Below are 15,156 nucleotides of genomic sequence, written 5' to 3' on the forward strand. Positions count from 1 at the left end.
AGCAGGGTCTTTGGTCCGGAATCAGTGCTACCTTTTCTCGGCGGAGGAAGAATGCAAGCAGACTCAATATGAGGTATCACAGACTCGTTTATTTGCTCGGTACACTCCCTTTTATATATAACTGTATCCACTAGTCAGCTACTGATTGGCTATTAGCTTCTCTTGGCATAACTGATAGGTTATAAGCCTAAAGGTATTAACAAAGTTACAAGTTTTGCTCTCGGTACTTTCCACTCCGGGGCTTTCCACTGTTGCTCAACCTTCAGTACTTTTCCACTGTTACAATAGTCCTGGTCTCGTTAGCCTGCAGCAGTAGAAATGTTAAGGACTCAGGCCTATTCTAGGCCATAACTATCACAATTGACTTTCTGGACACAGGGGATTTCTGGATCCACTGTGACCTTTCTCCTTGAGCCATTCTCCAACAATTCCCCCTTTTTCTTTTTGGGTTACAAAAATTCGATTTGTTACTTTGGCTAATCCTTTTCTTATACAAGTAAAAGCTATACAAAAACAAACTCCTAATAAACAAAGCACAAACAAAAAGCGCAATCCTTCAGTTATCAAACTTTTCAACCATCCGGTTAAGCCCCATCCTTCAAGATTGATTCCAAAAAATCCATTATCCTGTTTTAATAGTTGTATATGTTGTTGCAACTTTTGAATCTTTCTATGAATAGATTCGGAATTATTTGTCAGATCCATACAACACATTCCCTCAAAATCTTCACATCCATGTCCATGTGCTAAGAGTAAAAAATCAATAGCAGCTCTATTTTCTAATGTGGCATGCCTTACAGAATCAACATCGGCTGCAAGAGTGCCAATATATCTGAGGTGGCATTTGTTTGCTTGGCTAGCCAACATTGCAATTTTTCTAATTGAAATAAAGCGTGGCCAGCGGCAAGGCCTGGCAAAAATAAAGAAGACACTACCTGTTCAGCTCTATTAAAAAGTTTAACCTCGTCATTGCAATCAGCGGCTGGCACACTACGGCGGCTACGGCCACTGTGACTCAGATTAGTTGCAAAGCTTTTGAGGCCAGCAAGTGTTGGCAATGTAATAGTAAGTCGTCCAAAGGTACATGGCCCTCCGACTGGTCTTTGAGGGATTCCTGAAAATGCCTTATCCCCACATAACAAAAATATCCCCGGGGGTAATTTTCGGGGAATGGTGGTACCTGGAGCTGGTTTGCTTTTATTACGCCCCACATGGTTGCACCAGTAAGTATCGTTAATCCATGGCGGCATAGTGGGGGAGATGTTCGTAATGTCGGTGATATTACACCATTGACCATTAGCCTCATTACAATTAGATGAATTAATATATAGACAGGATTGAGCATGAAGAGTTCCCAGGAGGCCTATTTCTTGTGGAATTGGCCCATAGGGCAGTTTGTCGTCCCAGATATCATACTGATCTGCACAGTTAATCATAGTGGTATTACATTTGCTTTTTGCAATTTTACTGGAGATATCGGCCATTAGGTGTCGCGCTTCAGAGTTATTTAAGGGAATTCCAATGAGACATGTATGAAATGGGGATTCAGGTTGTGCTAATGAAACACAAAAGTTAGTTCGATTTATTGCCTTCGCTAAAGTTATCCAAACATTTTTTCTAGGAGAAAAATGTCTTAGCCTGATATCAGTTTTTACTGTTTCTGCGCTGGGAAAAACGACGACAAGTACGGTCCCAGTCAGCAGGCCTAACCTGCCACCTGGTTGGAACCCCAACATCCTGACCGCACTGTATATCTAATATTCTGGTGGCGGCCACAGCTCGAAGGCAGTTAATTACCTGTTGTGTTCGCCACCGTAAGTGTCGTAGGCGCAGGTCTTCCCTATTTTCTACCACTGGGTAAGTTTGCAAAAGGGACACTCCCGTTTCTGTTTGAAATGCTCTAATAGGATTACCTCGTTGCAAGTCCCAATTACAATTTACACAACAGTTAAGCGATCCTAATTGGTACTGAGATATCCACCACTTTTGATTACAATGCCCACAATTAATTTTTATCCACGCACGATGTTTTTTCGATAAACAGGCATGACAATGATTTGTATTTGGTAGGGTAAACCTATTACACAGAGAATAAAGTTCCCCAGGTAAATAAAATATCGCATCCTCCTCTGTCTGGTATGATAGCCGAACTTCAAAATGTCTCTCAATCGGTTCCAGAAGTGGTCGTAATGTCTTCTGTAGACGATGTTGCCGCCTCGTTTCCGGACTGTTCATTTGATTGGACCGCACGAGTCCACTTGGCTGGTATCCACTTGGGTCCTGTCGACGTAAGCACGCACATATAACCTCTGCCTATGTATTGTACCTCAGCAGGCCCTCGCCATTGCCCTGTCTCTGGTTCTTTATAAAACACTTTCATTTGCGTCTGTTGTTGCTTCCGGATTCCAGAGTGTATTCTGACTGGCGGCTCTTCTTCAGGGCCAAATATACACAAGTAATTTAATACAAATAAAGTTTTCGAAACCCGTTCATAGACATCTCTTATATCTGCAAATTTATCAAAATAACGCTTCAGAGTCTGGTTTGTCCTTTCCACTATAGCCTGCCCTGTGGGAGAATGCGGGATCCCCGTTACGTGCTTAACTCCCCACTGTTGACAAAATTTTCTCATTTTTTCACTGATATAAGCTGGACCGTTATCTGTTTTAATTTCCTTTGGCACCCCCATAACTGCAAAACAGCTGGTTAGGTGTCGTATGACGTGAATGGCTTTCTCTCCCGCCTGAGCGGTGGCCCAAACAAAATGACTATAAGTATCAATAGTAACGTGCACATACTTTAACCTCCCAAACTCTGGCACATGCGTAACATCCATCTGCCATATTTCACAAGACTTTACTCCTCGGGGGTTGACCCCAATTCCCAGACCAGGCCCATGATGACTACATTGTGGACAAGTCCTCACGATTCCCTTTGCCTCTTCTATGGTGATATTAAACTGAGACTTTAGACCTCGTGCATTCTGATGAAAAATATTATGTGCTTCTCTAGCTTTTATAAAGTCACTTAGAGGTACTGTGTGCATAACTAACTGATCTGCCTTATCGTTTCCTTCCCCTAGTCCCACTGTCCACATGTGACTTCTTATGTGGATAACCGAATAGGGAACTGTCCGTAAATTTAGGGCGGTCTGCAATTGTCTAAAAAGTTCATTGAGCCTAGGATTGGTAACTTCTTTTACACGAGCATCCTCTATCCGTTCCATCACCCCAGCGACATAGAGTGAATCTGTAACGACATTGAGTGGTACGGTAATCCAATACTTTACTGCCCACGTTACTGCGGCAAGTTCCAGCGTTTGCAGCGAGTCCCCAGGGATAGCGTCCAGCAAATGGTGGTGCCATTCACCATCAGCCATCCAGGTAACTGCCGCCCGCCTGGATCTTTTGCCTGCATCAGTAAAAACCGTGAGAGCATTCTGTATTGGAGTCTCACTCCTCAGTGGTCGCTGTATCCACTCATTATGATTGATCCACTGCACAACAGGTGATTTTAGAGGCTCTATGGTAATTGAGGAGTGCTCTGATAATAAACTGTCCTGTAACTTTGAACTATGCCTTAAGTACCAGTCAAGGTCTTCCTTAGGTATTGGTAGCTGTATAAGCTGCGGTTCTTTTCCTGTTATTTGTAAAATTCTAGTACGGCCCTTTTTAATTAATTCTGCTAAGTTCTCTGCCTTAGGCTGGATCGATTTTTTAGGCTGCAAACTTGTAAATATCCATTCTAAGATCTTAAGCTCGCCTTTCTCCCCCTTTTTCTTTTTAAGCTGAGTTAAAGCACCCAATAATTGGTTATGGCTGTGCCGGATGGTAAGATTTATGGGGAGGTCGAGACTCCGCCTGGACACAAAGTGTTCTGTGATCTGCTCCGTTAAGGGTATTTATTTCTGTTTTAAGTTGCAATTTTTGAGGACGTATCTGAGAATCTGTAATTTTCCAGCCCAAATAAAGCCATGGCGCCTTTCGCTGGATCTTTTCTTCCGACACGACCAGGCCTTTTGACGTTAACCGCTGTCGCAGGACCTGTAGCTGGTGATGGTCGAATGGGTGTTCTTGTGCAAACAAAATATCGTCCATATAGTGATAAATGAAAACATCTCTCCATAGTTGTCTGATAGGTTGTAAGGCATTGTCGACAAACAACTGACATAAGGTAGGGCTGTTTTTCATCCCTTGAGGTAACACAGTCCATTCAAAACGTTGAGTAGGCGCCTCCCTATTAATAGCTGGTAAGGTAAATGCAAAACGCTGAGTATCTTGTGGGTGTAGGCTGATAGTAAAAAAGCAGTCCTTAAGATCAATCACTAAAAGATGCCAAAATTCCGGCAACATTGCTGGGTTAGGTAATCCAGGCTGCAAAGCCCCCATAGACTGCATTTGATTATTAACAACAGCTGGGGGGATTCGGGGGTGTCACTAGCCCTTGTGGCGCTACAGGAGCTTGAAATGCTGGAGCGGCTACTGTTGTCTGGGCGCGGCGGCTCGGCGCGCTCCGCTGGCCGTTTCCCGAACGATAACGGTTGTTGAGTAGTTTGTTGTTGTACCGCAAGGGCTTGTTGTTGGGCTTGCAGGAAATCTCTCCCTAATTCTTTTATCGCCTCCACTAGCATCGCTTGTGTACCAACTGGTACCCTGCTCATTCTTTCTAACATTAGTTCAATGGTGGCATCAGCCGGTAAAGTCACTAAAATACTCTTTGTTGAGGCATTAGCATTCTGTAGAACGCATTGCCGAAGTATTGCCCCTTTCATCCAATCCTGTATATCTGACTGCTCTATGGCATTAGTTAATCTATCGACAAATGTAGCAAAAGGTTCTTCCCTTTCCTGTTTTATATTCATATATGAGGGTGAAGGGGGGGTCGTTTTTACTAGTTCTACGGCTGCTCGAGCTGTTCTCATAGCTTCCATACATCTCTCCGGACCCATCTCTACCTGTGCCCTAACTGTAACAAAGGGTCCTGATCCCATTAACTGTTCAACAGTAACCCCCCTCAATGGATCATTGTCCCCTCTTGGTTGCTGTGCTGAGGCTTCACAGAGCCGTTGCCAATGTGCTTGCCATAAAAGGATTTGTGACTGCGTCATTATCATTCTCATAATCACCTTAATGTCTTCAGGGCATAGCAAAACGCTTCCCCATATATAATTCAGAAATTGCTTAGTCGGTTCTCCATGCAGGCCGACATCATTCACTGTTTGCCTTAACTGCGATAACATTTTCCAACTTAGTGGATTATATTCCCCATGAACGTCACCCTGATCGTTAACATTAAATATCACTGGGAACGCCAGATTTGAGAGCACCCCCATTCCTTCCTCAGCTACAGCCTCTTCCTGAAGTTTTTTCCAGTTAATTCCTGTTACCCGTCTCTTAACATGATTATTGGGTTCCTTTACAGAGTCGGGACTTTCTCTCGCCTCACTATTTAATTCCTGTTTATGTTCTCCTACAGGTCTATTCACAGATACCTTTTGCCAACCCGGCTCTGGGGGCATTCGCGTTCCGCCAAACATTACCCCTCCCCCTGATGGAGCCTGCGTGGCGTTGCTAGAATATGGAGAGAGGCCACAATCGCCTAATGGCGGCGCGGAGGGTTCCTTTTGTTCCAATTTTGAAGATGCTATTGCCGCAAGATTCTTTTCTATCTTATATCGTTTGATATTATTAATAATCTCGCGCCATGGTTTCATTAATTTCTTTGCGGATTTATCGTCATCTATTACCCTATCCCACAAATAATCTCCCAATTTGCGCCATTCCTCTTCCTCAAATATATTTTCAGGCGTACTGAAATATCCCTGTGTTCGCCCAGTTGCCACTAGTTCCGCTATTGCTTTAACGCAATTCTTATCGACTCCCCGCTTTTCTAAAAAGCTTTCTAAAATTTCTAGGGCTACTTCCAAATCCATAATTCGTACTAGATCACTTTAAGCGCGCTGTCTTACCCTAATAGGTTAATCCTGCAGCCCCTCAGCCTGTAGCCCTGGCAGCGACGGTCTTTTCTCGGACCAGACGTCGGAGTCGACACACCGCAGCAGCTGGTTTTGGTCGCTCTTGTCAACGGCTTTTCCTCGAACCGGATCCTCAGCAGCGACACACTGCCACAGTGTTTGATCGCTCTTGTCCCCCAGGGGCTGCTCCTGGTGTCCTGCTCCTGTCCGCTGAGCTTCGTGGCAGCACCAATTCGGTCCCTGTTCGGGCGCCAGATGCGGGTAAAAAGTTGAGCAGGGTCTTTGGTCCGGAATCAGTGCTACCTTTTCTCGGCGGAGGAAGAATGCAAGCAGACTCAATATGAGGTATAAGCAGACTTCGTTTATTTGCTCGGTACACTCCCTTTTATATATAACTGTATCCACTAGTCAGCTACTGATTGGCTATTAGCTTCTACTTGGCATAACTGATAGGTTATAAGCCTAAAGGTATTAACAAAGTTACAAGTTTTGCTCTCGGTACTTTCCACTCCGGGGCTTTCCACTGTTGCTCAACCTTCAGTACTTTTCCACTGTTACAATAGTCCTGGTCTCGTTAGCCTGCAGCAGTAGAAATGTTAAGGACTCAGGCCTATTCTAGGCCATAACTATCACAATTGACTTTCTGGACACAGGGGATTTCTGGATCCACTGTGACCTTTCTCCTTGAGCCATTCTCCAACCCTTCATCCTTCCTTTCAGGGCAGGAGGGACGTGCCTGCTGTGACTGACCAGGAGGTAGGTGCTGAGCAGTCTGGGCTGCAGTGCAAACAGAGTTATCCGATTGTATGGACTGGGGTGATAGCTCAGCTATCTCTCCTACCTGAGACAGTAACTTGGGGCTGAAGCAAAGTGCCTCCTTCAATTGAGCTTTTTAGGATTATTTCTTAACCTCCCTTCCAGAACAGTTTCTGTTTTGGAAAGATGCTTCGTTTTGCAGTACTTTCCCTTGACAGCATTATTGCTCATTCAGGTTGTGAGACTCTACTTGGTCTTAAAAACACAGGATAGGATTCAGTTTCAGCTAAAGTCGTCAGATTTAGGCACCTACATGTAAGCATTTATCTGTATGCCATACATCTAAATCTCCGTCACGAGTGAGGAATAAATCAGGTTCCAAGGTTAAGTCCAGAAGGCTGCTCGGGTTCCCAGAAACAGTTGAGAAGTTGAGATGAAGTTATCACCAACTATCTGGTGATCTGAATCATCCTTTAGAGTCCACTGACTCTATCAGCTAGGCATCCAAGTAATTGGCAATGTCACCCCTTTTTTTACACCATTGTAACCCCATTGCTGAACCCCCTCATCTACAGCCTCAGGACCACGGACATGAAGCGTGCCCTGAGAAGGGCAATGAACAGACCCAAATCCCTCTCTATTTAAAGGCTTTTCAGGGATTGGTGGTATTGCACTGAGCTCTGAGTGGAAACAATGCTCAAATGTGGTTATTTCTCTACCGGCAATTGTCCCAGAGTGAGACGAAGTAATAAAAGTGCTAAATTCAACAACATCTGCAAAAGCATACAAGGTTCATAGACTCATAGGCCATAGAATCAACCAGGTTGGAAAAGTCCCTTAAGATATCGGAGTTCAACTCCTGCCCCAGCACCTTCATGGGCACCACTAACCCATGCCACTGAGGCCTCGTCTGCATGGTTTGGGAACACTTGCAGAGCCAGTGGCTGCAGCCCTGCCCTGGGCAGCCTGTTCCAATGCCTGAGCACCCTTTGGGGCAGGAATTGTTCCTCAGCTCCATCTAAACCTGCTCTGGTGCAGCTTGAGGCCGTTTCCTCTTGTCCCATCCCTTGTTCCCTGGAAGCAGAGCCCAGCCCCTCCTGGCTCCATCCTCCTGTCAGGCAGTTGTAGGGAGTGACAAGGTCCTCCCTGACCCTTCTCTTCTCTGACGGCTGGAGCAGCTCTGCTCTGGAGCCAGGCTGAGAGAGCTGGGCTGGGTCAGCCTGGACAAGAGAAGGCTCCTTAAGGAAAGACCTTAGAGCAGCTCCAGTGCCTAAAGGGGCTGCAGGAAACCTGGACAGGGGCGTTGGACAAGGGTCTGTAAGGACAGGCAAAGGGGAATGGCTTTAACCATGATGAGATGGGAAAGCTCCACAGAGGCTTGCAGTAGCCAGTAATGGATATGTTTAGACCTTCCAAATCTCTGGGGAGAGGCTAAACCATGACACATGAAAGGGATGAAATGGACGTTCTGGTTTTGGGGGAAATAATGTGGGAAAACTCGCAAGAATAGGGGGAGATTATCATGTTTGGGTTCTTATTCATGTCTCTGTTCTGTCATTTGATATTGGTAATATGGGGTTCATCAGTCAACTTAAACAATTAAGTTACTTCTCTAAGCTTAAACTTCTACTGCTCTAGTAATCAGTGTAGAGAAAGAAACATTCAAATTCCAGGAAGTATCCAGAGTGCAAACATCTATGTACAGGCTGTGGACACTGCTTCTCTGAGCTTAGGAAAGGACTTTGTGTCTCTCTTCTGATGCGGTTGTGCTTTCAGGGACAAGTCATCTGTTGATCAGTCATCTAGTATTACTCTCAGAGTACCACAGACTATGAATCAGTAAAAATACAACTTAATGGTCCAATAGGGAAGACTGGCAGTGATGTGAACTCCCTCTCAATTGAAAAAGAAGACTGGACTAGAATTGAGCTTGCATGTGTGTTGTTGTATGAGGACCAGCAACACCTAAAACAGTGATTCCCCTCCCTTTCTCTCTGTTCATTGTAGCTCTCATATAAAGGCTGCTTGTTTCACAAGGTCATCAGTCGTCGGCATGTAATCCTTCCCATGTTAAACTGACAGAGAGGGGACATGAGATAAGCTCTTAGGCAGAAGTTCTTCCTTGTGAGGAAGGCACTGGCACAGGGTGCCCAGAGAAGCTGTGGCTGCCCCATCCCTGGCAGTGTTCAAGGCCAGATTGGAACTGGATGAGCTTGAAGGTCTCTCCCAACTCAAACCAGCCCGGGATTTTACAAACTGATTACAGGAAATTGAACACTAATACCCCACCACTGACAACTGCCACCCTGAGCACAGCCTCCATTGTGACATCAATACAGGGTGTGGCACCTTCACAGCAACAAGTGCCACTGTTCCAGAGCTCCCAGTGTGGTCGTCACGGGCAGAGGACATGAGCAGCAGCAGCTTTCTTCTGGGCCTCAGCATCCTCATCCTGGCTGCTGGGGCCATCCTGCTTGCCATCAGCCGTCGCAGACAGGGTCGCTTGTGGCCATGCGGCCCACTTTGTCCCAGCACTGGTGGTGGCTGTCCCCAAGAAGGTGACTGTGCCACACTGCTGTTCCCAGAGGGTGATGGCCAGGGCAAGCAACAGCGGAGATGGAGGTGGCGATTTTGGGCAGCAGAGCCACGTAAGTCCCCAGCAGGTCCCCCCAGAGGAGCCCAGCCCCATGTGGATCAGGCTGGGTGTACGGTCCCAGGTTGGTTCTGGCACCCCAACACTCAGGAACCCCTCCCTCGGTTGCAGGTAACGCTGTGTCCCCCCTGTGTGGGCCCCGGCGCTGCAGGCCTGGCTGCACTGACTGCATCAAGGCTGCGCAGGAGCTGCAGGAGCTGGTGCTGTCAGCGTGGGCTGGGAGAGGAGCTGCAGTTGCTCTGGATGCTGGCACATGGCAGGTGCTATGGCAGGACCTGGAGGAGCTGGTGGAGAAGGAGCAGCTGAGCTGCTGCGGCTCCCCCAGTTACCCCCAGAGCATCAGTCGCCCCGAGAACCTGACAGCCACGCTCCTGACTCGAGATGGAGGAGCCTCTAAGCAGGTGAGGTCTCTTTCCTTCCTTGACCACACGTGTGCTGGCAGAGTCTCTTCAGCCCTAAAGATGCACATGGTTTAGAAAGCCCAGCTATGAATGGGGGCCCGGCCCATGCCAGTGCAGCAGTCCCAGGAGCAAGCAGCACAGCAGCAGGGCTGCTTCCGTGTCCTGGCATTGTTCAAGGCCAGGCTGGACAGAGCCGTGGGTGGCAAGGTCTAGGGTGAGGTGTCCCTGCCCATGGCAGGGGGCTGGAACTGGATGATCTTAAGGTCCTTTCCAACCCAAAACATTCTATGATACTATATATGTCCAGAGGCAAGCACGTAAGGTCTTACAGTTTTATTGCTTCTGAACTCGAGACGTTCCTCCCAGTAGTCTCCAGTAACATCTAAATGGAAAGAGGATAACTTTGTATGTCATGAAACTTGTGTTGGCGCAACAGCAGACCTCAAAGGCTCTGGAGGTCAGAGGAGCCCTCAAAATGCATGAAAAATCATCCTAACTAGTTTTAGGCATCTAAAAGTTAGCCAGGTTCTTTTAGTTATCTTTTTAGCTATCATTGGCAAGAAATGGACTCTTCCAAAGATTGACTCATCCCACTGTAAAATAATTTCAAGGGAAATAGCATGTTTTGCTTCCTGCAGGTCTCTCCCTCCTTACACTGACTACAAAATAAGCCTCAATGGTTAGATCAGCCTTGCCTGGTTGAATTTTACGCTGCTGAAATTACACCAAACAGATTCTATCTTCCCTATCCCCATACCCTGTCCCCCTGCACTCACGCAGAACACAGGCAGAAGCTTTGGGGTAAAGAGTTCAGAGAAGACATCCCTGAGGCAAGACACTAGAACTTGAGCAAAACAATCACATGGGAGGAAAACAAAACACCACGGCAGAACTGATCTTTACCTTTCCTATTTCAAACTGTCTTTGATGAGACGGGAAAGCTCCACAGAGGCTTGCAGTAGCCAGTGATGGATATGTCTAGACCTTCAAAATCTCTGGGGAGAGGCTAAACCATGACACATGAAAGGGATGAAATGGATGCTCTGGTTTGGGGGGAAATGATGTGGGAAAGCCAGCCCAGAATAGGGGGAGATTATCATGTTTGGATTCTTATTCATGTCTCTGCGCTATCATTTGATATTGGTAATATGGGGTTCATCAGTCAACTTAAACAATTAAGTTACTCCTCTAAGCTTAAACTTCTACTGCTCTAGTAATCAATGTAGAGAAAGAAACATTCAAATTCCAGGAAGCATCCAGAGTGCAAACATCTATGTACAGGCTGTGGACACTGCTTCTCTGAGCTTAGGAGAGGACTTTGTGTCTCTCTTCTGATGCGGTTGTGCTTTCAGGGACAAGTCATCTGTTGATCAGCCATCTAGTATTACTCTCAGAGTACCACAGACCATGAATCAGTAAAAATACAACTTAATGGTCCAATGGGGAAGACTGTCAGTGATGTGAACTCCCTCTCAATTGAAAAAGGAGACTGTGGACTGGAATTCAGCTTGCATGTGTGTTGTTGTATGAGGACCAGCAACACCTCAAACAGTGATTCCCCTCCCTTTCTGTCTGTCCCTTGTAGCTCTCTTATAAAGGCTGCTTGTTTCACTGGGTCAGCAATCCTCGGCATGTAATCCTTGCCATGTTAAACTGACAGGGGAGATGAGATGAGCTCTGAGGCAGAAGTTCTTCCTTGTGAGGGTGCTGAGGCGCTGGCACAAGGTGCCCAGAGAAGCTGTGGCTGCCCCATTCCTGGCAGTGTTGAAGGCTAGATTAGAACTGGATGAGCTTGAAGGTCCCTTCCAACTCAAACCAGTCTGGGACTGTACAAACTGATTACAGGAAATTGAACACTAATACCCCACCACTGACAAATGTCATCCTGAGCACAATGTCCATTGTGACAGCAGTACAGGCTGTCACGCACCCCTGGATGGCTATGCTATGTGTTAAGGATATGTATTATTATGGTTCTGCTAAGAGAAGAAGGCAAAACTGAGGTGTCTCAGGGGAGTCACACACAAGGAGACAGTGAGCACAAGGATGGCTGTCCTCTTTGACCCATGATTTCCTTCCAGTTTCAAGACCCGTATCAGCACAAGGATATTTAGGGCTCATGAAGCAGCAGCAGCAGCAGGATGCCCACAGTGCTGGAGTAATGTGGCCTGCAACATCACTCGGCTGTTCTCAGCAGCAGGCTCTAACTTCACAGCAACCCATGCCACTGTTCCACAGCTCCCAGTGTGCTCGTCACGGGCAGTGCACATGAGCAACAGCAGCTTTCTTCTGGGCCTCAGCATCCTCATCCTGGCTGCTGGGGCCATCCTGCTTGCCATCAGTACTTGCCAGTGGGGTCGCTTGTGGCCATGGGGCCCACTTTGCCCCAGCACTGGTGGTGGCTGTCCCCAGGAAGGTGACTGTGCCACACTGCTCTTCCCACAGGGTGATGGCCAGGGCAAGCAACGGTGGATATGGAGGAGGCGATTTCGTGCAGCAGAGCCATGTAAGTCCCCAGCAGGTCCCCCCAGAGGAGCCCAGCCCCATGTGGAGCAGGCTGGGTGTACGGTCCCAGGTTGGTTCCGGCACCCCGACACTCAGGAACCCCTCCCTCGGTTGCAGGTAACGCTGTGTCCCCCCTGTGTGGGCCCTGGCGCTGCAGGCCTGGCTGCACTGACTGCATCAAGGCTGCGCAGGAGCTGCAGGAGCTGGTGCTGTCAGCGTGGGCTGGGAGAGGAGCTGCAGCCGCTCTGGATGCTGGCACATGGCAGGTGCTATGGCAGGACCTGGAGGAGCTGGTGGAGAAGGAGCAGCTGAGCTGCTGCGGCTCCCCCAGTTACCCCAAGAGCATCAGTCGCCCCGAGAACCTGACAGCCACACACTTGACTCGAGATGGAGGAGCCCCTATGGAGGAGAGGTCTGTTTGCTTCCTCGACCACACGTGTCCTGGCAGAGTCTCTTCAGCCCTAAAGACACACGTGGCTCGGAAAGCCCTGGAGATACGGATGGGGGCCCCGCCAATGCCGGTGCAGCAGTCCCAGGAGCAAGCAGCACAGCAGCAGGGCTGCCTCCGTGTCCTGCCCAAGCTCATCCTGCCAGGACAGAGCCAGCCCTTGCTGAGGCACGACCTGTGCCCTGCGATGCAGGCCAAGGCAAACGCTACTATGGACAAAAACGAAGAGAAGGAAGTGAGGAGGCCAAGGGGGGACCCAAATGCCACCAAGGAGTCCCTGGCACTGCAGATGCTGTGCCCTCCACCACTGCTTGGATTCTTGGTCCCAAAGCTGCCAAAGGAGAGAAGAGCTGGGGAGCCCATGGCCCCGGGCAATGCCAGTGCAGTGGGACAGCACAAAGCAGGACAGCAGGAGCCACAGAGCCCACATGGATCTGAGGAGAAACCAGCCATCCAAGCACCAGAGGAGGATACACTGAGGAAGAGCCTCCTTCACTTGGGTAGGGGTTTGTCACCGTGGGACAAGGAGTACCTGTCGCCTTTTGATTTAGCCACGGCCCCACCTCCCCTTCCCAGCCTGGATAACCGAGCAGCAGGACCAGAAGCAGGAGCAGCTTCCATGCTCCTGAAGAAAGATGCTGCCTGTCAGATGAACATCCCCACACAAGGCACTGGCCAGGCCCATGCTGAGGACAGGACCTCGGCCTGTGCCACAGCGTCTAGCAGGAAATCAACACTGCAGCTGAACCAGGAGGTCCACAGCAAGCTCTTGATACACACAGCAAGAAAATGCCCGGAGATAAAACTCCAAACGCTCCCCAAGGCAGCGCAGAAGTCCACGGGCATGTTGCGGTGCTCACAGCCCAGACGGAGGCAGGCTGGGGCTGGGAATCTGCTGCCAAACAAGTGCTCTGCACACGTGGCAAAAGCAAAGCAGCTCAGGCAGAAGGAATGGGTCCTGCAGGAGCAGGTTCAGGCATCCCTCACCTGCACTGTGCTCCCCATGACACCGTGCTCCTGCCTGTATTGCGTCTCCTCCTGCAGCCCCGTTCCAGGGGAGGAGAGCAGCCAGGCATTCCTGGAGGCCAGGACCCTGCCCAGGACATCCTGCAGCTCTGGGAATGAGATGGGCACAGACACCAAGGATGCGCCAAGGACACCCTGTGGGATGGTGAAGGACTCGCCAGGGCCAGCATCCACCCTTGTGTCCCCAGGTCTTGTCCAAACGTTTCCTGCTGTGGACACCAAGCCAGAGAAGGCACAGGGAGCACACATGTGCTCAACCCATGAAGGCTTCATGGTACGTGCTCCAGGAGCCCCACAGAGCCATTGTTGCTGCTGCAAGAAACAAGCTAGGCCTGCTGATGGCAGCTTCCCAAGTGGGATAGACCCTCTGAAAAGCACCACCAGCGGGGAAGGGAATGCAGCATCCCTAGGCTGTGGGACATGGTCCCAGGGCACCTCCTGGAGCACAGAGAGGCAAAGCAGATGGACTCCTGATGGCCTCTCACAGGGAAGACCACTCGTGATGGCTCGAAGCCCAAACCCCTGCTACCTAGAGGGGATCCCCAGCCAGCACAGCCCATCCTCGCAGCAGCACTGCGGTTCCCCTGTCACCAGGAACATGAGTTCTTGCCAACCATGCCCAGCCCCGGATGCCCAGGACACTGCAGCAGCATCGACCAGGAATACCCTGCGTGCGGTGCTGGAGAGGATTCGGCAGCGGCGAAGGAAGGTCTCCTGACCCCGGAAAGGTCTCCCACTGAATGCAGCTGCCGTGGTGCAGAGAGGCAGGGCCAGGCTTCCCAGGGCTCCTGTTCTCCGTGAGCCCTCTGTTCTTGTAAATAAACATGTTGATAGTTCTGCAAAGAGCCATGCAAGTGGACTAACCCCTGCAGGAGGGGCAGGGGGTGTTGGGGATGGGAAGGGAAAGGAAAGGTGGGCTCAGGGGCACGGGGGAAGCTGTGGTGTCCCAGCAGGAGGACCGGGCCAAGAGGAGAAACCTGGGCAAGGTGGTTGCTGCTCCTAAAGCTCCTTCTCAGCCCTGCCCTGGTCAGCTCCTTCTGCCACCCTGCAGGGCAGGTCCTTTGGCTCAACTTCACTTCTTCTCCAAGCCTTCCCTGAGAGCAGCTCCCTCCAGCCCCATCCCAGGCACCTTTGGGGACCACAGGGCGTTCTGCATGCCTGTAGCTGCCTCTCAGGGGCAGCTCCACAGTGGTTTGCCCAGACACAAGCTCATTAACCAGACAAGATGATGCCAGTGTCCAGCTGCAGGGCTGAGGTCCTCGATGCCTACAGTAGGTCTCTTGGGCCACTTGCTGTAGTAACATTTCTATGCTGTGCCCCGCATCCCGAAGCTGTCCTGCTCCAACGCATACATCATGGACCACTTCACCTGTGCGGCTGTGCTCATCACCTC

General features: G+C 49.3%; 1 protein-coding gene across 1 annotated transcript; it reads left to right on the forward strand.

The window, feature by feature from the left end:
• The first annotated feature begins 2,189 nt into the window (after nt 1-2,189).
• LOC133210201 (uncharacterized) lies at nt 2,190-14,481 on the forward strand. Its single transcript, XM_061349353.1, has 6 exons — nt 2,190-2,288; nt 6,155-6,235; nt 6,695-6,730; nt 9,644-9,784; nt 12,023-12,290; nt 12,407-14,481. Exons 1-6 carry the CDS (start codon nt 2,190-2,192, stop codon nt 14,479-14,481), a joined length of 2,700 nt encoding a protein of 899 aa, XP_061205337.1.
• The last annotated feature ends 675 nt before the right edge of the window (nt 14,482-15,156 follow it).

The sequence above is a fragment of the Neopsephotus bourkii genome, unplaced genomic scaffold (assembly GCF_033783945.1).
Source record: "Neopsephotus bourkii isolate Nb327-2 ecotype Australia unplaced genomic scaffold, CSIRO-AGI_Nbou_v1 NB_409, whole genome shotgun sequence".
In the NCBI taxonomy this organism is placed as follows: domain Eukaryota; kingdom Metazoa; phylum Chordata; class Aves; order Psittaciformes; family Psittacidae; genus Neopsephotus; species Neopsephotus bourkii.

What these genes read in the sequence shown, in the direction of transcription:
- LOC133210201 (XM_061349353.1), top strand. Translation starts at nt 2,190, where the DNA reads ATGTCTTCTGTAGACGATGTTGCCGCCTCGTTTCCGGACTGTTCATTT. An exon ending in CTGCTGTGACTGACCAGGAG is followed by an intron (nt 6,731 to 9,643) that starts GTAGGTGCTGAG and finishes GGCACATGGCAG; the next exon opens with GTGCTATGGCAGGACCTGGA. An exon ending in ATTTCGTGCAGCAGAGCCAT is followed by an intron (nt 12,291 to 12,406) that starts GTAAGTCCCCAG and finishes CCTCGGTTGCAG; the next exon opens with GTAACGCTGTGTCCCCCCTG.